The sequence below is a fragment of the Hippopotamus amphibius genome, chromosome 15, assembly GCF_030028045.1.
Source record: "Hippopotamus amphibius kiboko isolate mHipAmp2 chromosome 15, mHipAmp2.hap2, whole genome shotgun sequence".
Lineage (NCBI taxonomy): Eukaryota > Metazoa > Chordata > Mammalia > Artiodactyla > Hippopotamidae > Hippopotamus > Hippopotamus amphibius.
In genome coordinates this window covers 1,217,984-1,243,743 of record NC_080200.1, presented here as the reverse complement: position 1 = coordinate 1,243,743, position 25,760 = coordinate 1,217,984, and the positions used below count along the sequence as shown (strand labels likewise).

At 63.5% G+C, this 25,760-nt stretch overlaps 2 protein-coding genes across 2 annotated transcripts; both read right to left on the bottom strand.

The window, feature by feature from the left end:
* Positions 1 to 4,054: 4,054 nt before the first annotated feature.
* On the bottom strand, positions 4,055 to 24,849 carry SCAMP4 (secretory carrier membrane protein 4). Its single transcript, XM_057709990.1, has 9 exons — positions 24,778 to 24,849; positions 24,519 to 24,680; positions 21,352 to 21,504; positions 14,804 to 14,852; positions 13,385 to 13,513; positions 13,004 to 13,160; positions 11,802 to 11,903; positions 7,318 to 7,435; positions 4,055 to 5,617 (listed from the first exon to the last, which is right to left on the bottom strand). Exons 1-9 carry the CDS (start codon positions 24,847 to 24,849, stop codon positions 5,438 to 5,440), a joined length of 1,122 nt encoding a protein of 373 aa, XP_057565973.1. The 3' UTR covers positions 4,055 to 5,437.
* ADAT3 (adenosine deaminase tRNA specific 3) lies at positions 16,316 to 21,426 on the bottom strand. Its single transcript, XM_057710165.1, has 2 exons — positions 21,352 to 21,426; positions 16,316 to 17,614 (listed from the first exon to the last, which is right to left on the bottom strand). The coding sequence occupies exon 2, from the start codon at positions 17,595 to 17,597 to the stop codon at positions 16,533 to 16,535; it is 1,065 nt and encodes a 354-aa protein (XP_057566148.1). The 5' UTR covers positions 17,598 to 17,614; positions 21,352 to 21,426; the 3' UTR covers positions 16,316 to 16,532.
* Positions 24,850 to 25,760: the final 911 nt, after the last annotated feature.

Sequence of the window (25,760 nt, the reverse complement as noted above, 5' to 3'; positions counted from 1 at the left end):
GACTTGTGTCCTTGTAAGAAGAGAGACACAGAGAGAAAACAGCCATGTGAAGACGGAGGCGGAGACTGGAAGGGTGTGGCCACAAGCCAAGGACACCTAGAGCCCCCAGAAGCGGGAAGAGGCAGGAAGGACCCTCACAGGATAAACGGCTGCTCTGAGCCACCCGGTTGGTGGTACTTTGTTACGGCCACCCCAGAAAACGCAGACAGATGTGCACCTGGATTTGGCTACTGTTATAAATTGTGGTCCCCCAAAGATATGCTGAAGTCCTGAACCCTGGTACCTGGGATGCAACCTTATTTGGAAGTAGGGTCTTTGTGGGCGTGATCAAATTAAGATGACGTTGCACTGAATTAGGGCGGCCATGATGCAATGGCTGGTGTGCTTTTAAGAAGGACGTTTGGACACAGGGAGAGGCCACATGACCACAGAGGCAGAGATTGGAGTGGTGTGTCTACAAAACCAAGGAATGACAAGGATTTCCGGAGCCACCAGAAGCCGGGAGAGGCATGGAACATGTTCTCCCTGAAGGCTTCAGAAGGAACAAGACCAGCTGACACCCTGATTTCAGACTTCCAGCCTCCAAAAACAGAAGGAAATAAATGTCTGCTTTTTTCTCTCTTTTTTTTTTTTTGGCCGCACCACACGGCTTGCGGGATCTTATTTGCCCGACCAGGGATCGAACCCAGGCCCCCAGCACTGGAAGCACAGAGTCCTAACCACTGGACCACCAGGGAAGTCTCAAATTTCTACTTTTTTTTTTTTTTTTTTTTAAATTTATTGGCTGCACTGGGTCTTCGTCGCTGTATGGGCTTTCTCTAGTTGCAGCAAGCCGGGGGCTACTCTTCATTGCGGTGCATGGGTTTCTCACTGCGGTGGCTTCTCTTGTTATGAAGCACGGGCTCTAGGTGCACGGCCTTCAATAGTTGTGGCATGTGGGCTCAATAGTTGTGGCTTGCGGGTTGTAGAGCACAGGCTCACTAGTTGTGGCGCACAGGCTTAGTTGCTCTGCGGCATGTGGGATCTTCCCGGATCAGGGATGGAACCTGTGTCCCCTGCATTGGCAGGCGGATTCTTAACCACTGAGCCACGAGGGAGGTCCCTCTGTTTGAGTTAATTTCTTACAGCAGCCCCAGGAGACTAATACAGCCAGTGAACGGTCTGTTGGGGATTTAGAGTCTGGAGACAGCTCACACCCGCTTGCTCCCGGGGCGAGACCACGGTCCTGCCTTCTCACCACGCAGGATGCTTTACCAGATGATGCTCTACTAGCAGCTCTTGGTCCTCACAGCCACCTTTGCCCCTGGTTGGGGTCTGATTTAGGGTCCCCAGCCACCCACCAATTCTGTGGGCATCTGCTAAGTTCCCATAAGTCGACTTACTCTGAAAAATCAATTCCAGTGAATTCCTGACCGCCTGAGACAGCCAGATTTGGTTTCTGGCGTTCAAGGCACCCGGCTGAGCTGACAGGTGAACAGAAGCCACCAGGCAGTGGGGAGGCACTCTGGGTGTGGGCGAAGGGCCTGGTTGGTGGCGGCGGGGGTCGCAGGAGCAGAGGTGAAGATGGGCCGGGCGACAGGACCCCCCGTCTGTGTGCCTGTCGTGGGGCAGCCTCGGCAACAGAGATCTATTCTCTCCTGGCTCTGGAGGCCGGAAGTCCAAGGTTGGGGTGTCCCTCTGAAGGCACGAGGAAGGGCCCTTCTCTGAGCTTCTGCTGGTTCCTTGGCTGTGACAGCATCTCCCTGGGTGTTCTCTCCCCCTGCTGGTGTGTCTGGGTCCAAACTCCCCCTTGGCTGAGGACACCAGCCGTACTGCCTTAGAGCCGCCCCATTCCAATATCATCTCAACTAATCCCACATGCAGTGACCCTGTTTTCAAATGTGCTCCCTTTAAGGTCCTAGGGTTTAGGACTTAAACATATAAATTTTTCTGGTGGCGGGGGGGAATGGGGAGAGACAACTCAACTCAACAAAACACACACACATTCCCACACACACACACACACACAGACCAGCAGCCTCCACTCTCCACCTGAGGGCAGAGTCAAGGGCCCCCCTGGCCCCCAGCCCGGGTGCGTAAGAGCTGAAGGACGATCCCCCAGCGCCCCCACCCGTGGGCAGACAACCTGAGGCAGGGTCCCGGGGGACTGAGCCCCCACTGCCCGAGGCTCACCTCCGCCTTCCGCCTCCGAGGTAAACCTCTAACCCTCAATCTGTGTCTCGGGTCCAAAATATCCTGCTGCAAAGGAGTGGATGCAGCAGCCGATGGGAGAACCCAGGCATCCTTCTCTCTGTAGCCACGCATCAGAGATTCGAAAAATGAAAGCAATGCCATCCATCTTTTTTTTAAGAAAACTTGGATTTTACTTCTCATTAGAAACAACTTTTATTGTATCTTATTTTGTTTATCTATTCTACTCTATTCTATTCTATTAATTCTATTCTAGTCTAGTCTAGTCTAGTCTATTCTATTCTATTCTATTCTATTCTATTCTATTCTATTCTATTCTATTCTAAATTCTTCTACTCTACCCTATTCTAGGCTGCACCACAAGGCATGCAGGATCTTAGTTCCCTGCCCCAGGATCGAACCCATGCCCCCTGCAGCAGAAGCTCTGCTCCATCCCGGGGACCCGTCCCCCACGGCCAGGCCCCTCAGTGCAGCCTCGGCTCTTTCTGCTCCGAGGGCCGCGGTTTCCCTGGGCGGGCTGAGCAATGGCCCCACATCCTGGAACCCGTGACCTTACTTGGGAAACAGGGTCTTTTCAGATGTATCAATCATAAAAGTGAAGATGCAGCAGAGCCCAGGCTGGGTGTGGGGTGCACCCCAAATCCAAGCATGGTGTCCTCATAAGAGACGGAAGAGGAGGCTGTGGGCACAGAGGCGGAGCCCGGAGCCCCGAGGCGGGGCGAGGCGGGAAGGGCCCTCCCCAGGGACTGGAGGGAGTGCGGTCCGGCCCCACCTGGCTCCAGAACCAGGAGGGATACATCCTTCTTTCAGGCCCCAGGTCAGTGGTCCCATCACGGCTGCCCCCGCAGACGGCCCCCTTCTCGAGCTGGCCTCGGTCCCCTCACCTCCACCCCGTCCTGCGTCCTCCGCGTCACCTCTGAGCCGAGGACACGGGTGCCCTTCCCTAGACCGCGCCCACCGTCCAGCATGCACTGACCCGTGTCTCCCACGCTGACGGGCGAGCCCTGCTGTGCGGCGCCCGTGACCCAGCACCTCAGACCGCATGGCTCACACACGTGTACCCCCTCCCAGCTCAGCAGGGCAGGGTCCGAGAGCGCGGTCCCAGGCTGGCTCCTGCCGAGAGGCCACCTGCCCCCTACCGCCCTCTCCTGGCTTCCAGGGGGCACGGCCCTTTCTCCTGTGTCTGTGCCCAAACGTCCCCCTCATAAGGACACCATTCCCGCTGTGTCAGGACCACCTGCTCCCATGAGACCTCCCCTTAACTAATTACTCCGGCAAAGACCCCACGCAGGTCCCACTCGAGGTGCGGGGTCGGGACGTCACGTGAACCTGGGGGGACACGGGGCAACCCTCGTCGCTTGCTCTGGGTTCCATCTGCTTTGTCTCTGCGGACGTAGTTCCCTTTCCCCGGTGTCCGTGGAGTCACGGCCCCGCCGCTCCCCTCCTGTGACCACGCGGGGTGCCCACTCTGCCACCAGGGCCCCTGTGAGCAGGCTGGGGCCCCCGCAAACCCCAGCAGCTCCTGCTCGAGCCACTGCTACCCTCGCGTCTCAGCAAGTGGCGCTGCTGTCTCACTCTGCGAATTTCCCTTCTCAGATGAAAGCGGGTCAGCATGAAGAAAACATGCCTGGAAGTGAAAGCACGATGGGACACGCTTGTGGGGGAGGCCGCCGGCTCCTCCGCGGCGGGCGGGGCGGGGTCCCCGGGCAAAGGCAGCCCACCCGCGAGCCCCACTGCCCGGTGGCTGGCAGTCCTGGTTTATCCTGCCAGCGGCCACAGCCGCTGGGATCCGCGGGAGGAAGGCCCTGCGGGGGGGGGGAACACGTGGCGCCACAGACAGCCCCCGTGGGGGCTCCTCTGATGCAGAAAGGACGTCTTTATTTCCTGGACACTTTCACGTAACAAAAACCACAATGCGCAGCGAGGAGCAGGGTGGGGGTGGGTGCTGGGGGCGCATCCCAGGCTGGCGACGCCTGCCCGTCTGCTCCGCGCCCGTCACCGGCGGCGCCGGGTCACAGGAGACGCGGCCCCACGGGGCACGCGCACCTCGGTCTCCGGAGGCAGCCTTGGGGAGGCGACAGGACTCGGGTTTCCCTTCCCAGGAGCCCATCAGGGACCCAGACCTGGGCGCTTTCTCGCGGCCGTGGCCACCTTCAGGCACCATGGGGCGTTCAGAGCGGCCAAGCAAGCGGGCGTGGGGGGAGGGGGCTCTGTGACAGGGCGTCCTGTCCCGAGGGCCGGACGGCCGGGGGCCGAGGGGCAGCGTCAGGGGTGCGCGAGGGCCTGGCTGGCAAGGGCGAGGCTACTGGGAGCCGTCCCCGGCCCGTCCACTCGGCCAGGTGCGGGCTGCACGTCTGGGAAGGAGCGGAAGGACCAGAGGGCAAGGGGAAGGGCGGGCTGAGACCCCTGGTAAGGCACAGACTTGTCGCGTCTCCCGCACTCTATGGCGACTCTGGCTCCTGTCCCCGTGGCACTTCAAGCAGATGCAGGTGCGTGTCTTCCCGCCTGCTTCCAGCAGGGACCGGCCGCTGGCTCCCCTCCCCACCAGAGGGAGTTGGTCCCGGATTTCGGATCTAGTGAGGTCCCACCTGAGGGTCCCAGCTCTGAGACCCCTTCGTGGGGGAAGAGAGCATCTCAGGATGAGCGTGGCCACGGGCAGGGAGGCTGGAGGCAAGCTGCCGACGGACAGACAGACAGACGCGGAGAAAGAAGCACAGAGCGTGGCACTGAGACGGTGAATCCTCTGGAGGACGAGCACACGGAGGACCCGGCCTCACAAGGCCCTCCGTCTCCCAGCAGCGACGGGAACCTGGGGTCGGGAAGGCTCCCTCCTGGACGCCGGGCCGAAGGTGACCGCCCCGGGCAGAGGCCGGGAGAGGCGGGCACGGGGCCTCATCGGCCCTGGAAGGGGGCAGCCAGCCCGCCTCCGACCCGGGAGGCCCGGTCAGCCCCCGAGACCCCGAGGGAGGAGGGGGCGGCTGTGGTACAGCGGACCTCATGGGGACCGCACGCGCTCGGGACCGCGGGGGGCATCCTGCTGGACGCTGGCGGCTGGACAGCTTCTGGGCAGAGCTCGAGGGGAGCCCTGCTCTCGGCAGCGAGGCGCACAGGGGCTCGGGCCCCCGAGAGCCCTGGGGTCTGCCATCCCGGCCGGCGGGGGGGCCTCACCAAACCCAGGGCCGTGGGAGTGGACGGCGAGGGGCAGCTGGGCCGGCGGCGGGCGGGCAGCAGGGGCGCCGGGCTCCCCCTAAGGCCACTGGCTGCCGCTGGCCGGGTAGCTGGGCACGGTGGGGTACTCGGGCAGGCTGTTTCCCGAGAAGTTGTTGTACTGGGCCTCCCGGGACGGCGGGTTCCGCCACGTGCCCGTGCTCCACTCCGTGTGTGCCTTCTGGAAGCTCCCGCCGGACCCCCGGTAGATGCTGTGCACCTGCGGGCGTGGAGGGAAGGGCCGTGGAGAGACCCGCTCGGGTTCCAGGAGGGGCGTTCCCTAAACAGATGGCGACGGCCAGCACGCTGTGGGCGCCGTAGAAAATGCGCAGAAGCCGCGACGGGGGCTCTGGGGCTGCACCTGCGCTGTGACCACCGCCTGCCCGTCCCTGAGAGCCTCCACTGCCCCAGCAGAAAGGGCCACATCCCGGGCAGGTCTGGGGCCTGGCGACTGTCCGGCGACTCACCCTCAGGGCACCTCAGGCCCTGGGCCCCCGCGGCGCCTACAGCATCTCTGCAACGACTTCCTCCGCAGAGACCCCCAGGGACAGACCACCGCCCCCTCACCGTCCAGGAAGGCTGGGCCCCTCGGACACAAGGCTGGGCTATTTCTGGAAGTCCTGGCAAACCCACTAACTGAGAAGACGGCATTTATATTAACTAGAGATTCTTAACCAGTGAAGCGGATGCTTTCCTTTCTCCTCTGCAACTGTCGCCCGGCGAACCGCCAAACCCAGGGGGGTGCGGGGGACCCTGACGGGGCAGCTCTGCTCTGGGGGACTCGCTCGGCTGGGGACCCCTCCCATCCGCTGCCGAGACGTCACAAGTGGAACCGCAGCCGCCCCTGCGCGGGCTTCATCCCGCACCCCCCCCCGAGCCTCCCAGGCTCTGCTTTCCGAGGGTTCCTCCTGCCGCCCCCTCAGGTCGTCTACTGCCAGGGGAGCTCAAGGACAAACACGGGGAGGGGGCGGGCACCCCCCTGTCCTCCCCGACGGCCCAGGGCACCGGCTGAACAGCCCAGGCCTCGAAACCTGCCGAAGCGGCTGGGATCCCCGCAGCAAGGAGGCTGCGAGGGACTCGAGGCCCAGCTTTCAGGGACTCCCCTGGGGGTCCAGGGGTCAGGACTCGGCACGTTCACCGCTCAGGGAACTAGGATCCCACGAGCCGTGTGGCACGGGGGTTAAAGGAACTCTCTGGCAAGGCTGTAGCCCAGGGCAGGGCTGGCTGCCCCCCACCCTCCCCCAGCAGGGCCACCGGGCGCACGGGAGGTGCACGGCCAAGAGGGTCACCTCCGGGAAGGCCGGGCGGACGTGCCATCAGCCTCGTCACCCATCAGTTTCCACGTGGCCCCAAGACGCCCCTCGTGTCTCCGATGCCCCCCCAGACGACAGGACACACGTTCCCACTGGAAGCCTCCCAACGCCTGGAGCGGGGCCGTCCGGGGAGCGCCGGGGGCGGTGGAGCGGTCAGCGCCAGGCCCTCGCGGCCTGAGTGTTCTCGATGAGGTGGGTGCGATGTTTAGTTTTAGCTCATTTTACTTCATTTGGATTTCACCGTAAAGGGCCACACGCGGCTGCTGGCGGCTGAACGGGCAGCGTGGACGGCTCCCTGGGACATGTGAGCTGGGGGCTGTGGCGGGCAACGCCCCTGGCACGGCGGAGGTCACCGTCGGCTGCCCTGCGCTGTCTCCCCAAGCCCCCCTCCCGGGCAGGCCGCGTGGGCAGGAAGGCAGGGCTCTGGCCTGAGCAGTCGGGGGTCCGCACCACGAAGGGTCCGCCCCGCTGTCAGCGTCCACTCCCCTCCCCGGATGCTCGGGCTCCGGCTCCTGAACTGGGATGGCCCGGGCCCCCGGGGCTGGGATGTCGTGGCGCAAGACGTGCAGGAGGAGGAAGCGGTATGTCACGGGACCAGGGGACTCACCTTCATGATCATGATGGCCATCGCGGCGGCCGACATGGAGAACATGATGGCCGGAAGCAGCATGACCACGGCGGCCCCGACGCTCGTCTGGAAGAACCCGATCGCGGCCAGCCACCCGCTGCAAGGGGCGAGAGAGCGCATGGGGGCCAGCACGGCCACCAGACAAGGGCCCACCGGCCCTCATATGTAAAGAGCTCCAGGAAACCAACAAGGAAAAGGTGAACAACCGGCAGGGAAGCAGGCAACTGGCAAGGAGCCAGTGAACTTGGGCGGCGATGCTCACGCCCACCGAGGAAGACGTGCGAGTTGGGAAAGCTCCTGTTCTCTCACCACTGTCCCAGCAAACGCCGTGCGAGGAAACGGGACACGAACCCTGCCACGTGAGCGCGCGCTGTACCCTCCTGGAGGATGACGGCCTTAACAAGACACACATTCTCTCCTTTCCCCCCACTCTTTCACTTCTAGGAGTTTAGCCGCAGCCACTGTTCACAAGAGAAAGCTAAAGGTCGGTAGCTACATCCTGAGTCCACGTGTGGAAGCACACGCATCTGGTCTCTGCACTTGCCTCTGGGAGGGGGAAGCAGGAAACAGGGTATTTTTGAGAATATTTTGTCTTAGCCAGTAATGAAACCACACGGTTCAAGATTCAGGAAACTTAAACACACAAAAGACGTCTCTCTCCTGCCGACAGCCCCCCCCCACACCAGAGCGGGCCGGTGTAGCTCATCTGCAACGTGTCCTTCCGGCGAGAGTTTATGAAGCACGTGCACAGGTCAGCAACCCGCTCCACATGGTGCGCACACGCCTCGCCCCCTGTGAAACCGGGAGCGACGTTCTCGTGGACACACACTCACTGCTTTGCACTCTGAGGGCTGTGAGCACAGCTGGGGGGCTGGGGGACTCAGGCAGGTGGACAGGGAGCTGGGGCGGGGCCGGGCTGGCTGAACGCTGTCCTGTGGGCTCTCGGGAGGAGAGGCGAGGCCGGCTTTGCTGGGGGAGGGGTCACTCTGGGAACGCATGACCTTGCACTGGATCTGGGGCCCTGACCGGGTGGGGGGGAGGGGCGGCTCCGAGGATCCCGGCCACTGGGGAGGGCGGGGCTGTAGGGCTCGGACCTGCTCCACCGCCCAGCCTCCCAGACACACCCAGGAGGGATCGGCAGCCAGAGCTTCCAAAGAACCACCTCAGTAACGGCCCAGGGTCACCCACTCAGGACAGCAGGTGACACACCTGCCTCCGTCAGCTATGGATGGAGCCTGCCGCACCCACCAGGCACGGCCAGGGGAGCGGCAGTGGGGGGAGGGCAGGGAGGTTGACAGGCCTGGGGACGGGCTGGGGGGACGAGGATACCGGGGGCTGCCCCAGGGCCGCGTGGGCAGGAGCTCGAGGGCCAGAGCCCGGGAGATGGGGACAGCACGTGTGAGAGGACAGCACAGCGACGCAGCCTGCAAAAGCTGTGGGGGGACGGGCAGCTCCCCACGTGGTCACCCAACAATTCCACAACCAGGCGTGCAGCAGAGAGAGACGAGAACACATGTCCACACGGACGCCTGTCGAGACCGCACAGCAGAACGACTAGCGACACCAGGAACTGACACACAACTCAAGTGTCCATCCACGGTGAGTGGACACACACGTGGCCCTCCAAACCCGGGAGCATCCCTCGACCACACAAAGAGGTGAAACCCCCACACGCACTACCACGTGGAGGGACCCTGAGGACACGAGGCTCAGGAAGAGGAGCAGACACAGGAGGACACACAGGGTGTGACTCCACTGAAGAAAGGTCCACAACAGGCAGATCCACAGACACAGAGAGTGGATTCCTGGCTGTCAGGGGCTGGGGAGGGGACGGCGGGGGGACTGCTGATGGGGATGGGGCTCCTGTTGGAGCGACAGGACGTTCTGGAATTGGATAGAGGTGATGAACCTCTGTCCTTATAAACACACGGGAACCCGCTGAATCACGCACTAAAAGGCTGCCTTCTGACTGTGAAGGCACCTCACTAAAGCCCCGACCACGGAGGCTACAGAGGGCTGAGCCCCCAGATCGGGGGAGCAAGCACAGCTCACCTGGGGTCTGGCGGGAACCCACCGTGAAGGCCAGTCGCCCACCAGCCACGGGGACCCTGGGTGGGGGAGGGGCGGGGGGCAGGCCGGCGGCGGGAGCCCTAGCCACGCCTGCCGGCGGGTGAGAGCGCTGCACCCGCCGCGTCCGGTGCAGGCGAGGGGCAGCGGAGGGGCGGGCGGCGGGTTCTGTCCCGGCTCCGCAAACCTCTAAGGAGCCCCGCGTGGAAAGGTCACGCGTGGGCAGGACGCACCCGTCTGAGCGTCTGAGGTGCTGGGGTCACGGCTGCTTTCCTGGGGCAAAGCAGGATGGTGGCCTTTTACGTGTAAGACGCCTCGGAGGTTTTAAAAGTCCCCCCGCAGAGACTTACAGGGACGTGTCTGGGGCGGGCAGGGAGGGGCAGACCCGCGGCCGGGACGGGCTGGGCGCCGGCGCTCCGGACGGCACCCCCACGCGGACCCCGACGTGGGCCACGCGCCCCTGGAGGTGACCTGCGGGGCTGCGGCCACCGGGGCGGGAGGGAGGGTGAGACCCCAGGCGGGGGACGCCCAGTGCAGACGGGCAGAGCTGCGGCCCCTGGGGCCCCAGGCAGGCGCCGAGCCCCGAGGGGGCCACAGGCCAGGCGCCGTCTGCTCCCCCAACCGTCTGTGGCGCCCAGGGGTCCTCGTACAGGAGCAGAGCCAGGACGGCTGCCCACACGGGCGGGAAGCGAAGGGCCTCGGGTCCGGAGCGCCCACGCCCGCCCCCCCGTCTGCAGGTGCGGGTCAGGGGGCCCCTCCAGGGGAGCAGACGGTCCGCCCTCAGCGGGGTGCTCAGACCCGCCTGCAAACCGGGAGCCGCTACCATGTCCGCCGCTGTTACGACGACCCTCCCCGGCCCCCAACTTCAGACGAGGAAAGCACCTCGGGGCGGCCCCCGCCCGGGCTCCCCAGCCGGGGGGCCCCCACGGGAGGCGGGAAGGTGCGCGCCCCGCCCGCGCGGACACCGGGGTGGCGGGGGCCAGGCAGGAGGGGGCCGGCGGCCTGCGTGAGGCCGCGTCTGGAACCGGACCTTGGGGGCTCCCTGTCCGCACACCGTCTGTGCAAACGTGGGGCCCACGCGGCACCAGCTCCCCTCCTGGACCTGGGGTCTCGGCCACGCCCAGGGCGCGCCCGGTGAATCCCCGCACCTGGGGTGGTCCCGGGGACCCCAGGCCCGCATCCGGGAGGGCGTCCGCCGAGAGGAGGGCCAGCACGCGGGGTCCGCTCAGCACGCGGGGTCCGTTCACCACGCGGGGAGGAAGCAACTTCAGGAGCCCGGGGAGACGCGCCCCGGAAACACCCCCGGGGTGACAGGCTCCACGCCGGGGAGGGTGAAGGCCCGGCAGCCAGCGGACACCGAGAGGCCGTGGAAGCCCCCGGGGCCTCAGGAACAGGAGGAGCACGGACAGCTCACACAGTCGAGGGCGCGAGGCGGTGTCCCCGTGGACACCCCGTGGCACAGTGACGGGGACAGAGACAGTGAAGGCGACGGCCGCAGGCGCCCCCACCCGGGGGGAGAGAGCCTGGGGACGTGAGCGAGAGCTCCCCGCCGCTCACACGGGCGAGCTCCCAACACCCCAAGAAATTCGACCCAGAGACGTGGGGACACAGCCGGCAGCACGCGAGGCAGGAAGAGAAACCGCCGGGCACGACCTGCCCCAGACAGGCCCGCCGCCCCGACAGCACGCCGTCCCGCTCCAGGGCCCCGAGAACGTGTCACCCCACACGGCAGAGGAGACTCTGCAGGTGGGATGAAGGTGAGGCCCCTGAGACGGGGAGGACCCCGGATTCCCTGGAGGGGCCCAGCGTCATCCCAGGGTCCTTACAAGAGGGAGGCGGGAGGGTCCGAGGCAGAGAGAGACGGGAGAGGCTGTGCTGCTGGCTGTGAGGAGGGAGGAAGGGGCCACGAGCCAGGGATGCGGGGCCTCTAGACGCTGGAAAAGGTGGGAGCCGATGCTCCCCTGGAGCCTCCGGAGGGACCAGCCCTGCCCACGTGTGGGTTTAATGAGTTCTGACCACCAGAACGTGAGAGACGTTTCTTTCAAGTCACAAGTGTGTCATGTGTCACAGCAGCCACAGAAGCCTCACGAAATCCCCCAAAAGCAAACAAATGGAAGACGGCTCAGCCTCTAGACGGTGGAGGGACAGGCGGCCGCGCCGGGGCAGGCGCTCCAGCTGCCCTCCCGCGGCCCCGGGGGACACGCCACGGACCACGCCTTCCAGGCTGAGCCGCCGCACACGGCCCCCGACCCGGCGCCTGCCTGGAGGGCCGACAAGAGAAGGAGCGGACGGCAGCCCTCTCCCAGCCGCCGGGCCCCCCACCAGCGGCACGCGCGTGTGACTTGTGGCCCGCACCTGACCCCGCTCTTCAGGGGCTCTGGGGGGCCCCCGCTTACCACGCGCCCCATCCCGAGAGGCCGACGGCTTGGATGACGGTCAGGACAAACTGGGCTCCGAAGATGAAGAAAAACGCCATGAAGTTGAAGGAGCTGTCAGAGCTGGAGGGAAGGAGAACCCGGTCACCTGGGCCGGGGGGAGGGGGGAGGGGAGGGGGAGGGGGCCCCGGGAGGTGCATCGCGGATTCGAGGGGCTCTGCTCCCCAGACCCGCGCCAGCTGCCCTGGATGAGGGAGGCTGCAGGGGCCTCGCCCGGCTCACGAAGGGAGGGCAGGCGCCGGGGGACCCGCAGCAGGGGAAGGGCGGGGGAGACGGGGACGCCCGTGTAGCACGGGGCTCCTCCCAGGCCGTGCCTGAAGCCCTCGGGGGTCCCTGTTCCTGCACAGGGTCGCCCCCGCCAGCCTGGGCCTCAAGCATCAGATCCCTTTCTCTTCAGCACGTATGAGCAGGTTCCTGGTTCTTGTCTCCAAAGGGCACCAGGGGCCCCGTGAGACTCCCACTCAGAGTCCGGGAGTCAGGGGCAGCCTGGGGGCGCACGTCCACAGACCAAGAACCACAGCAGCCAAAGGCGGCAACCGCCCGGACGTCCACCCACACACGACGGATAAACGCACACGGCCCTCCACACCCGGGAGCATCACGCGGCCACGCAAAGGAGAGCAGCCCCCACACGCGCCGCCACGCGGAGGGACCCCGAGGACACGAGGCTCAGGGAGAGACGCAGACACAGGAGGACACAGGATGACTCCACAGGTGGGAAACGTCCAGAACAGGCAGCTCCGCAGACACGGGGAGTGGGTTCCTGGCTGTCCGGGGCTCGGGAGGGGAGGGGAGTGACTGCTCACGGGGACGGGGCTTCTCTTTGGGGTGACAGAATGTTCTGGAACTAGAGGTGATGGTTGTGCACCCTTGTGAAGGTACTGGGAACACTGAACTGTTAAGCGAGTGAGCTGGGTAGTGACGCACTAACACATCTCACAGCAGTTATTAAAAGACAACAAAACAGACAACAGCTGGATCTGGCCCACGGACCCCAGGGTCAAGTGTCACCCCAGGTGGACGAGGGGGCGGGGTGGAGATCGCGCCTGGGCGCGGAGGGAGCGCGCGGGGAGGAGCCCCGCGCGCCTCAGTGTGGCGCCGCCCGCCGCCACCTGACACCCCCCGAGGGCCCCTCGAGGGTGCGCGCCGCCCGGCCGACTCACCGGAAGGCCTTGTACGCGGGCCGGAACCAGCACACGTAGCTGCAGGGCGAGAAGAGCAGCAGCCACACGAGGGCCAGGCCGAAGTTGGCTCCCTGGCCCCCCGCGATCCACCAGGCCAGGCAGGCGACCAGGTTGACGCCCAGGGTGGCGCAGTAGACTGCGGGAGGGGGAGGGCTGAGCCGGGACCCCCCCCCAACCCTGGGCCAGGGCTCTGCCCAGCCCCCGCCCGCTCCACCCGCACCGGCCGGGAGCGCCTCAGAAAGGAGCTTTATTACCAGACCTCTCGCCGCCCGGGCACGGGGCAGCTTCCCGGCCTGGCCCCGTCCCGGGCCCGGGTCTCTGGGTGGTGCAGGCGCTCCCACGCCCTCCCCGTGCACTCACACAGCCACAGGCGGTAGATCCTCTTCACCAGGACCTGGTGCTCGATGGGGATCTCGTCGGAGACGTTCTGGTAGAAGCAGGGCTTCAGGGGGATGAACTTGGGCAGTGGGGGGAAGTTGTTCTCCTTTCCTGCAAGGACAGAGGGGCCGGAACAAAACCCACGCGACGGTTAGCGCGTGGCGGCCCCGAAGATGCGCCCATCAGGTCCCGGGCCCTGCGGACCTGTCACCTCATGGGGCAGAGGGGACGTCACAGGTGGGATATTGAGGCCCCTGAGACGGGGAGGACCCCGGATTCCCCGGGGCGCCCAGTGTCATCCCAGGGTCCTTAGAAGAGAGAGACGGGAGGGTCCGAGGCAGAGAGAGACGGGAGAGGCTGCGCGGCTGGCTGGGAGGAGGCAGGAAGGGGCCGCGAGCCAGGGATGCGGGGCCTCTAGAAGCTGCAAAAGGCGGGAGCCGATGCTCCCCTGGAGCCTCCGGAGAGACCAGCCCTGCTCACGCCGGGGTTTAGCCCTGTGAGGCCCGAGCCAGACTGCTGGCCTCCAGGACTGTCAGAAGACAAATTTTATTTGTTTGTTTGTTTATTTGGGGGCATTTATTTATTTTTTGGCCATACCACATGGCACGCAGGATCTTAGTTCCCCAACCAGGGGCTGAACCCACATCCCTTGCAGTGGAAGCATGGAGTCCTAACCACCGGACTGCCAGGAAATTCACACAGCTACTTTTACTTAAATCACCACGTTTGCGGCGATTTCTCAGAACAGCCACGGGCTCACACACAGACTCGACAGCGGGTTCCGCCCTGGGACTCCAGGGAAGGCTCTCTCACTCGGGACACGTGAGCTTCCTGGGGCGGCCGTGAAAAACGACCCCTGACGGGGAGGCTGAACGCAACAGAGGTGAATCCCGTCTCCACTCTGGAGGCAGCCGTCTGAGATCCAGCTGAGGCAGGGCCGCGCTCCCTCCAGAGGCTCCAGGGGAGGGTCCTTCCTGCCCTTCCAGCTCCTGGGGCTCCAGGCGTCTGGACGTCTGCCCCCGCCTCGCCCAGCTTCTGTGCGTCTGGGCCCACAATTCCCCCTTCTCAGGACGCCTGCCAAACACGTCAGGGCCGCCCCACTCCACTGTGACCTCGTGTACAATCACACCTGCAGGGGGTCCTCTTCCCGGGTCCCGGATCCTGGGTCCCGGACCTTGTGGTTTTCAACACAGAGCGCCTCACGTCTCGCGGGTCACCCTGGCACAGGGGCCGCGCTCATCTCTGCACGGCTCCGTTTCAGCGCGTGTGCGCCACGGCAGGCACTACACGGGCCTCGAGGGGGAGGTGATTCCGCCCGCAGCACAGCATCCAGCTGCCCGGGCGCTTCCCGGAGGGACGTAGAAGCCAGAACCCGCACTGCGGGGCGCGGGCAGGACTCACCTGACATCTCCGCTGTGATGAGGAGGCAGGGGAGGAAGCCTGCAGCCACCTGGAGGGGAGACAGCCACGGTCAGGGGGTCCCCATGGCTGCTGGGTGACGCCACCTGTAGGCCCAGGGGTCACCGCGGGTACGGTCCTAACCACCAGACTGTCCGCAGGGGTGTCTGGGCTCTTGGCCCAGAGGCCAGCCCAGCCCCGAAGGTGCGACCCCAGGGAGCTCCTTGCCTCAGAGCCCCCCAGGCGGCCTGGCGCTGATGCGAGGGGAGGCCTCAGGCTGCAGGATCCCAGCAAGCCACCCTCACTGCCCTCCTGCCTCATCCTCCCCACCCCCAAAAACTTCCCCTTTATCCACGGTTGGCTCTGAGCACCTCCTGTGGCCACAAAGAGTCTCTGAGTCACCAAGAACTGGGTCTGTGCTCATTGCTATGTGACCTCAAGCAAATCACACAACCTCTCTGGTCTGTGGTTTTGCCCCTGTGAGCCCTGCAATGCCAAGGACCCCATTACAACGCACGCATAACACCAGGGGACGGGCCCGGCACCCAGCGGCCCTACCCAGAGGAGCCCAGGAGCCCGTGTCCCAGAGCAGCCCCTCACAGGAGGCACTGCCGGGGCGCGAAACTGAGCTGAGTTCACCAGCTCCACAAGGGCCCTGCGGGCGGACGCTGCCATCTTCAGGAAACGGCCAGGCAACGTGGCCGTGCCCAGCGCCCGCCCGGCCCTCACGGCACAGCGGGGCCTGACCTGCCCCCAGCACCCAGCACAGAGTGGGAGGCGGAGCCCTGCCTGGAGGTGGTCCAGGTGGGAAGGTTCCAGTGACCGAGCACTCAGCCGGGCCCCGTCCTCCTGCCCGCAGGCCCCAGCGTCTGTCCACGGCTCCAGCTCATGCAGAGGCCTCCCCTCTCCCCTGACCCCACGGGCCGGGAGCGTCCCCAAGCTGCAGGCTCCAGGATGGGCTCAAGGCAGGGAAGCCCACGGCCCTGCGGCCCGTGTGGTCAGTCAACGCACGTCTGCTGGATGGACAGACAGGCTGCTCCGAGGGCCGCACACACGCGGTTCTAGTGCAACCCTGCCTTGACAGAGCCCCCCAGACCCCTCAGGGACCCCCGAGCACCTGTGCAGGGTGGGAAACCGGATGGCTTGGAAGGAGCCTTGACGTCAGCTGAGTGCAGGCTGGCAGGGCTTCTCCCCAGAGTCCAGCCACAGCTTCCGGACTCCGGGGGGCCCCGCCCTGCCCACGCTCAGCTCAGAAGTTTGCCGCACCCCCCCCCCCAAACCCAGGTGTTGGCGGAAGCGGCCGCCCTGACCCAGGTACCCTCACGCCTCTGTCAACAGCGACCTGGGTTCTTTTTCTTGTTTCTGGCCACACCGCACGAAGTGTGGGGTCTTACGGGATCCGGAACCCGGGCCCCCTGCGTTGGAAGCGCACAGCCCTAACCACTGGATCGCGAGGGAAGTCCCGGACACCAACCTGATTTTCAACTGTTTATTTTCACGTCAGAGCTGTTTCCTGACACCTGAGAAAAGGGGAGACAGTCCTGACGCCCCCGGGAACCCAGGTCTGAAGCTGCCCGGCCACTTGAGCCAGCCAGAGCCCCGCTACGTCCAACTCCGGGGAAGAGCTGGTCCAGACGGGCACGAGCCCCACGTGCAGGCGGGAACGGCGTGAGTGTCGCTCAGGCGAGACGGGCGGCAGCGCCCTGGCCACATCGGAGAGGCCGGGCCGGGCCTACACGTCGGGGTCCAGCCGGCGGCACTGGGCCTCCAGCACGCCGCGGAAGGCCTGGAAGCGGTGGTTGAGGTCGGGCCTGGCGTGCAGGCGGAAGCGGGTGCCCAGCGCGCCGTCGGGCGAGGGTGCCCCATAGAAGACGCGCCGCACGCGGGAGTGCACCAGGGCCATGGCGCACATGGCGCAGGGCTCGCGGGTGACGTACAAGTCGTAGCCGGTGCACACGTAGGGCAGGCTGTCCGCGTTCTCCACCTCGGCCTCAGCCAGCTTGCGCACGCAGCCCGCACGGACGCCCGGGGGCGCGGCAGCTGGGACAAAGGAGCAGGCGGGGTGGGGCGCGAGGTCGTAGGCGCCGCGGCCCTGGCCCTGGGCCACCAGGTCGATGCACACCATGGCAGCGTGCAGCAGGGGCCCGGCCGCGCCGCTGCAGTCGTGGCCCGTGGCCAGCACACGGCCCGAGCCCGGGTCCACCACCACGGCGCCCACGGCCCTCAGGCCCCTGCCGGCCGCCTGCTGCGCGGCCCACACGGCTCGTTCCATGTGGCCCTGCATGGCCGCCCGCTCCTGTGCTGAGAAGAGCCGCCCGGCCAGGGCGCGGGTCACCTGTCTGTCCTCGTGGAAGCTCGTGGGCCAGTGGGCGCGCGCCTCCTCGAACTGGCCCCTGGTCAAGGGCGGCCGCGCGGGCACAGGCACCAGGAAGGGCTGCCCCAGGCCGCGGGGGTCCACGGCCGGCCGCGGGAGGAGCTCGGCCAGCGATCGCGTGCCCGCGGCCGGCCCCGCCAGGCACAGCAGCATCTCCAGCGCGTGTGGACGCCCGGGGTCGGGGCTGGGCCGCACCCTCTTGAGGTGAGGCTGTGCGGGCAGCGGGTGGACGGCCGACACCTCCTTGAGGAGGCGCGAGGTCTGGCGCTTGTCCAGGATGGGCGCGGCGTAGGCCAGCACCAGCTCCACGGCGCCGGACTGCTGCTCAGACAGGACGGGGAGGGCTTGCCACGCCGGCTCTCGCTCGGGGCCCCTGGCCTTCGCGGCTCCGCGCGGCTCCTCGACACCCAGGGTGGGGTCCATCCTCGGCGGGGCTCCGACTGTGGGAGACAGAGACCGGAGCAGGGCAGCATCCTCGGCTGCGGAGGCTGGAGGGCCGGAGGAGGGCTCGGTCCCGGGAGCGTGCCAGATCTGGAGGCTCGTCCAACCGAGCGCAACGCATCACGGTCGTGCTCTCACTCACGTCCTACTAACGCCTGCTTCGCACAAAGTTTAAACCGCCCTTGTCCGGGTGCCTTTCTTTCCCCCTCTATCCGTGAGATGTGCAGTGAGGAAAAATGCACACCGGATCTCAGAGACTTGATACCAAAGAAACAATGTAAACTGTCTCGCTAGATGGTTTCTGTATTCCGCAGACACAGCGGAGCCACCGGCACTACACCATTTTACACACCGGCCTTGCGCATCCTCGGATTTTGTTATCCTTGGGGGTCCTGGAACCAGGTCCCCACGGACACTGAGGGACGGCTTGTTGACCACCTGCCCACGTGGGAACACTCTGCGTGTTCCAGGTTACATAAACATATCATTAAGATTAAATTTATCTATTTATTCGTAGTTTTGAAACACGGCTTCTAAACACTTCCTGTCGTGCACGTGCCTCACGTTACACTCGCACTGGTCAGGGCTGCCTTGGATGACGTTAGAGATGACCTAGAGACGACCTTCAGCGACCCCAGAGCATCTCGGTGCCAGGACCACAGCGCCCTGGCGGCATCTTGGAGTGGACCAGCCCCCCCACCCCCGTCTCTCCCCCACGGACAAGGATTTTACTGCTGTGACGCACCCCGGCTCACTCCTCAGCCCACAGGCCCCCCCAGAGGGCACGGGAGGCCCTTGTCCACCACCACCTGTCCAAAGCTCACGATACAAGCTTGGTAAACGCACGGGACCGGGGTGTAGGCGGAAGCTCTGAGACGAGGCCAGCGTGGACGGGCCCCAGGGGCACCCATGGCCCCCGTGCCAGGCGGGGCTCTGAGGAGGGCCCAGGGCGCTGGCTCTGAATGCACTCCAGGCACATACCATGCCCAGGAGGCCAGGCCCCGCGCAGCCTGCCCCGGACCACAAAAGCTCCCACTGTCTCCGGGGCAAGACACACACAGTCCTGTTTGTGCCTCCAAGAGTGCAACCTCTGTCTGATCAAAACAAAACAAGCGACAAATACAGGAGGCTGCCAGCTCCCAGGGAGGATGCGTAAAAACCACAGGAGGCCACCGTCCAGCCCAGCGACCCCACTCCACTCCTAGGTGTGTGCCCAGGAGACCCGAGGCAGGCGTCCCAGGGGCACCTGCACACACGTGCTCACAGCAGCACGCGTCACAACAGCAAAAGCCGACACAACCCAAACGTCCACAGAAAGATGATGGACAAACATACATGTCCCTCCATGCCCGGGAGCATCCCTCAGCCACGCAAAGGAAAGAAGCCCCCACACGTGCTACCACGTGGATGGACCCTGAGGACACGATGCTCAGGGAGAGAAGCAGACACAGGAGGTGACTCCACGGATGGGAAACGTCCAGAACAGGCAGCTCCAGACACAGAGAGGGGGTTCCTGGCTGGGCAGGGGAGGGGGGTGACTGCTGATGGCGACAGGGCTCCTGTTGGGGTGATGGAATGTTCTAGAGTTAGACAGAGGTGATGGTCGCACAACATAGTAAATACACCAAAAAACACTAAAACGTACACTTTAAGCGGGTGAACCGCACACTGTCTAAACTGTATCTCAGTAAAGCTCCTGCTCCTCCGGGAGGGGGCAGGCAGGAACACCTGGTGGTCGCCAGGGCAGCAGACCCCAAACGAGGCCCAGCACCTCGTGACCGCTGCTGGGTCTGGAACCACGGCACGTCCTCACACCACCGCCAACGGTCTCCCCGACTCCCCCCCTGGACCCGGGACCGAGACTGCGGGGCTGTCCCCTTTCTAGAGGCCGAGGGACTTGCCCAGGGCCACGTGGCTGGGGAGGCAGAACCCGGACCTGACCCCAAGGCCAGGTGGCCAACAGCTCCCCGACTCTGCCTCCTGAGCCCCGCACGACAGGGGTCCTGAGCCCCTTCTAAAGAAACAGTTTCTGCAGAGGGTGACCTGCCCGGACAGGGCAGCAGCCCACCGGGGAACGGGGCCCACACCCAGCGATTTGCTTAAACGCCCCCAGGGGCCTAGGCGGGCTGTTCCTCTTTTGGTCCTCAGAGCCCCACACCCACCCCCCAGCCCTGGGCGCCGCACGGCCCCACACCCTCCCGGCTGTGCTCTGTGCGGCCCCCGCCCAGCTCAGGCCCTTCCCTGGGTGCGTCCACCTCCCTCCGCCCACACCTAGGGCACCTCCTAAAGCTGCCTGTGCTCCAATGGGGGGGGGGGCAGCCCCCTCCACAACTGTTTACATTTATGGCTGCAGCCTCGGTGGCTGCCAGGGCCAGGGAGGGCCGACTGTGTGGAGCAGGCCCTGCAGGGTTTGGGGGGACCAGGGAGCCGGGACCCCTGACAACCATTCCCCCCACTGGGTGCCCTGGCACTGCTGTGGCACTCGGGGGCTGTGGGCCTGGGGCCCCAGGAGGCGTCGGGAACAGGGGCCTATTCAGTGAGCTGAGGCAGGCTATGAAGGCGACACCCAACCAGAGGAAGTGGCCTTATCTCACCCCTGGGTGTGTCCTGGGCCGTAGCCCTCACCTGGAAGACCTGATCGTACCGTCCTAACCCCCACCTCCAGCTTCCCTCTCTTGAAATGGGACCCATCACCTCCAGGCACGGCTGCCTGGGGCTGAAAATGAGAAAAGCCGCCCCAGACCTGGCCCTGTCCTGGGGCACAGCTCCCTGTGACGGGCAGGCTCCAGGGGGGCTCCTCGGAGGGAGGCGGTGACCCACCGGTGGGCCTGAAAGGTGGGGAAGCTGGGTCGGGAGTCCTGAGCAGAAGGAACAGCCGGAGCCACTCGTTGGGTGGGCGTGGGCTCCAGATACAGTTTCCAGGACTCGGCCCCACAGGAGGGGGAGGCCCGAAATCTGCATTCCTGACCAGCTCCCCAGCAGAGAGGGGCCTCCGGGGAACACGCAGGACGCCTGGCTTAATATGAATTCCAGGTAAGCAGATAATTTCTCAGCATAGCTGCGGCCCCTGCAGGCTTTGGGATGCTCTCTTCCTAAAACACATGCACGTGTATCTGCTGTTTACACAAAATCCGAGCAGCAACCTGTGCGTTCAGTGGCAGAACCTGGCCACCTACAAGGGGCCTTCGTGCAAGAAAATTCGAGGACCTCGTCCACGGGGGAGAGACCCGAGGCTAAAATTTCAAAAGGCCTTGAAAACTCACGCTTTCTTTAAGTATCAGGAAGGATTATCAATGTTTACGACGTACAGGAAGATTGGGACCTTTCCCCCAAAGCGGACGGGGAGCTGGCAAGCGGACAACCCAGCGGACAGCCCGGAGGCAGAGGGCTGGCCACGATGACCCAAGGGCAGGGCGCACCGGAAGCAGCTGGGGCACGGGGTCTCCACCCCAGACGGCAGGGGCGCGCGCACGCGCATAAGGGCGGTGGGCGCGGAGAGCCGGGGGCGGGGTGGTCCCCCCGGCCCGGCCGCCCCGCGCGCACGCGCACACGCGCCGCTCCCGCGCCCGCTGGAGGCGCGCACAAGCCCGACCCGGCTTGCCCCCTCGCTCCCCGCGCGGCCGGCCCCCCGCCCCCACCGCAGCCGCGGACCCCCCCCCCCCCCGGCCCCGCCTCCGCTCGCCCTTCGCGGGAGCCTGGGCCGCAAGAGCCCGAGGCCCCGAGGCCGTGCGCTTACCTGAGGAGACGGGCGGAAGCGCAGCGCTGCCCCACGTCTTAGCAACCGGCCCGCCTCCGCCGCCGCCGCCGCCGCCGCCGCCTGGCGCCGCGGAGCACGACGGGAGCGTAGTTCCAGGGGCGGGGTCGGCGCGAGGCGGAGGCGGGGTCGGGACTACAATCCCCACAAGGCCGCGCGCGCCGCTGCCTGCCTCCGCCTGTTTCTAGAGCGCCGCTCCCGTGACCCGCAGGAGTGCGAGGCGAGCGCTGTATTGAGGGTTCGAGACCCATCAGGGCGGCCGGCAAAGTCCCGAACCCCCCGGGGACCCTTTGGGAAATCAGCAGAGTGAAGAGGACTGAGGCAGACGGGGGTGGGGGGGGGGGGGGGGGGGGGGGGGGGGCACACGCCACCCGCAGCAGTCACCCCCGGAGTGCAGTTTGCTGCGGCCACGTGGCTCCAGGGAGCCTGTCCCCCGGGACCTGGATGAGGTCCGCTTCCAGTGCTGGTCTCCGGCCTCGCTTCCCCATCTCTGCAGCAGGCGAAGGGAGCCTCTTGCCTCTCCCAGGCAAAGCGTGCTGGTTTTCTGAGCAAATCCGGTTATTCATTCTAGTTAAACAGGTTTACCCCAGAGGGTCTCAGCCAGGGGCAGTTCTCCCCACCCACTCCCACGGGACACTGGGCCACGTCTGGGGACGTTTGTGGTTGCTAGGCCTGGGGGTGCTCCTGGCTTCAACGCCTGGAGGTCAGGGATGATGCGCAACGCCCTACAGTGGATAGGAGACCCCAAACAGCCTCCCCAGTGTCCGCAGTGCAGGGGTTGCAGGACCCTGGTTTCACCCCACGGCTAGGCAAGGAGAGTCAGGTCTGAAAGGACCCCGGAGGCGGGAAATTTTCCATCTTTCCATTTTCTCCCTGCTCCCCTCCTGCAAGAACCAAGGAATCCCCTGCCGAGATCCGTCCAGTGTCTGCCCTTGGAGGCGGGTGGCTGGAGGGGAGAACCCTCCTCCTGGAGTCCCCACCGCAGCCCAGCTCCTCAGCCCTGCAGGACCCTGAGAGTCCAGCCCCCTGGGTTTCTCCTCTTAATTTGCAAAGCGCTGCCTGGTGCCCCAATCTATTCCTGCGGGAAACAGCACTGCGGGAAACCATTCTGCTTGGAGATAGTCACTCTCTTTTTTCTTTTCTAAATAAAAACTCAGATGAATGTGTGTTTTAGTTTAGCCTTTTTAAAAATTTTTATTTATTTATATATTGGCTGCGTTGGGTCCTCTTTGCTGCACGGGGGCTTTCTCTAGTTGGGAAGGGGGAGTGGGGGCTACTCTTCATTGCAGTGCGCGGGCTTCTCATTGCGGTGGCTTCCCTTGTCGTGGAGCACGGGCTCTAGGCGCGTGGGCTTCAGTAGTTGTGGCACACGGGCTCAAAAGTTGTGGCTCACGGACTCTAGAGTGCAGGCTCAGTAGTTGTGGCACACTGGCTTAGTTGTTCCATGGCAAGTGGGATCTTCCCGGATGAGGGCTTGAACCTGTGTCCCCTTCATTGGCAGGCAGATTCTTAACCACTATGTCACCAGGGATGTACAGTTTAATCTTTTTTTTTTAAAGATATCTTTCCATCCCGGGATGTCCCACTCAAGCTAGCCAAGAGTGAGTTTTGCTAATTTTTTAATGCTCTTTAATTGGTATGTCATTAAAAGCAATGCCTAGATTTTTTGCCTCTTAAAAAATCTCGGGGAGGGGCTTCCTAGGTGGCGCAGTGGTTAAGAATCCGCCTGCCAATGCAGAGGTCACGGGTTCGATCCCAGCTCCAGGAAGATCCCACATGCCGCGGAGCAACTAAGCCCGTGTGCCTAAAAAAAAAAAAAAAAGCCCATGTGCCAAAAAAAAAAAAAAAGTCAATGACAAAAATCTCAGGGAATTCCTTGGTGGTCCAGTGCTTAGGATTCTATGCTTCCACTGCTGAGGGGCTGGGGTCAACCCCTGGTCAGGGAACTAAGATCCCACGAGCCACACGGTGAGGCCAGAAAAAAATCCAAAACAACAACAAAAATCTCTTAAACGTATTTTTTTCCCTTATTTCAATTTTTCAAAATGCAAAAACACATACAGGTAGGGATGTAAAATGGTGCAGCTGTCGTGCAAAACATCGTGGTGGTTCTTCAAAATGTTAAACGTAGAATTACCCCCAAATCAGCCATTCCACTTCTGGATACATACTGAAAAGAGCGGAAAGCAGGGACTTGAATGGATACTTTATCCCCACGTTCACAGCAGCGTTACCCACAATAGACAAAGGGTAGAAGCAACTCAAACATCCATCGTCAGATGAATACACGAACACAGTGTGGTCCATCCACACCGTGGAACGTGACTCAGCCACGAAAAGGATGGAGAGTCCGACACCTGCTACCAGATGGATGGAACGTGAGGACGTGAGGCTCAGTGAGAGGAGCCAGACACAGAAGGACACACAGTACATGATCCCACTCCCAGGAGGTCCCTGGAGGAGTCAGATCCACAGAGACAGGAAGTCGGTGGTGGGGCCGGGGCTGGGGGAGGAGCTGGGGGGGTGCCTGCTAATGGGCACGGAGTGTCCTCTGGGTGGTCAAGGTGCTCACAGTTAGACAGAACTGCTGCTTACACAACGTCTTGGGTGTCCTCTCTCTCCCACCAAACTGAACTCTCGAAACAGTTGCTTTTATGTTGCGTGAAATTCTCCTGAAAACGAGAACGACATAAAAGAGAGAAGAGAAGTGACCCCTGTCTCCCTCCCTCGTGTTCACGTGCTACCTTCATCTCCTCGCAGGACAGGGACAGACAGGATTTCTGCAGTCCTCTCTCTGCAACCTGACAGCTGCTGGCTGGCCTCCAACCCACCCGTCTACCAGTGGTGTCCCCCTGTCCAGGGACGCTGCTGTCAGGCTGTCCATGCAGACAAATGTCCGCCTACAACATGCATCTTCTGTGGCAACAGAAAGACCTCCCCTTTGGGCAGGGAAACCAACAAAGGCCCACCCAGTCTTTCTTTTTAGTTTCTTTTCTTTCTTCCTTTTTTTTTAACCCCTGGCAGTGCCACACAGATTGTTCCTTGACCAGGGATTGAACCCAGGCCCCGGCAGTGAAAGCGCAGAGTCCTAACCACTGCACCACCAGGGAATTCCCCCCCACTGAATCCTTCTAATGGACGTCACGCACCACGTCTGTGCATCCAAAGGGCAGCGTGGAGTCGGGGAAGGGGCGGCGGTGCAGTGGGGTGGACGGAGCAGGGCGCACAACACAGAACAGCTTGGTCCGGAAGCGTCTCTTCTGCTCTGGTGCCACGTGGCCATCGGCACAGATACAGCAGAGGCGGCGAGACTGGAGTCAGGGCGTTGGCTCCCAGGTAAACACCACCCAGAATTTTAAAAAGGGAATCAAACACTTGTACATGATTGCTCATTGGAGCTCTACTCACCACAGCCCAGACCTGGAAGCAACCCAAGTGACCACCAAGGGACGAGGGGATAAACAGAACAGGGGCCTCCATGCACGAGCATAGTATTTGGCACTGGTCCCAGATCGGTAAGATGGGGGGCTGCCTCTGCTCATGTTTCCAAGACTGGGGTTGGGGTGGGAATGGAAGTGGGTTGGCATCTCCTTACTGGAAGCCCCACAAAGGCCGGGGACGTGTAAGTGGTGTCTGTGTTCTAGCCACTTGGAACCCAGCATACCCTTCTGGACACGGTACCCCAGTGTCTGTGGGGGACTGTCCCTCTCACACGGTCATGTGGCTCTAGGGATCCACGATCAGCTCAGATCCATCAGTCAGAGAATTTCCGTCCCCCTGGCCACACAGACCGGTTCGGGAATGAACACGTGACTCAAACGGGACCAATGAGAGTCAGCCTGGGGACTTTGAACTATAAGCAGTCTTCATGGTGCCATGAGATGGAAGCCTGGAGCTGCCAGGAGTCATTTTTTGGCACCCAACAGTTGAACTTGTCTGAGAATGAAGCCAAAACAGAAGAGGGCAGATCCTGGAGAGAAAGAGAAGTCCATACCTTCACAACATTGTTTAAGCACCTTGATCCAGCCATACCTGAATCAGATGACCTTTGGCCTTTCCTGGGTATTTTGTTTTGGTTTTTTGGTTTAAGCTAATTTGAGTCACGACTTCTGTCTTTCGTAAACCAAGAGTTTCGACAGATAGTGGCCCTTTTGTTCATCAGCCAGCACCTCTCACAAGTAACGTGACCCTCAAAACTCACCATGGCAGGTTACTGTCTGGCACCAAAAGGTGGCAAAACCATGGAATCAGTTCCCTAACTGTAAGCTTAACAGCAGCAGAAAGTGCCCTGGAGTCCGTCAGAAGCCTGGGTCAGCTGCCAGCTGTAAGCCTTCCACCTCTGCAGGGCAGCCAGTCAACAAATGAATCCGGAGGGGAAGAGAGGCTTCCCT

Excerpts from the sequence above, each read along its gene's own strand:
- ADAT3 (XM_057710165.1), bottom strand. The coding sequence starts at position 17,597 with ATGGACCCCACCCTGGGTGTCGAGGAGCCGCGCGGAGCCGCGAAGGCC.
- SCAMP4 (XM_057709990.1), bottom strand. The coding sequence starts at position 24,849 with ATGGAGGCCCCTGTTCTGTTTATCCCCTCGTCCCTTGGTGGTCACTTG. Across the intron at positions 14,853-21,351 it reads GCTTCCGCCCGTCTCCTCAG|GTGGCTGCAGGCTTCCTCCC; the intron begins GTAAGCGCACGG and ends TCTCCCCTCCAG. Across the intron at positions 13,514-14,803 it reads CATCACAGCGGAGATGTCAG|GAAAGGAGAACAACTTCCCC; the intron begins GTGAGTCCTGCC and ends CTGTCCTTGCAG.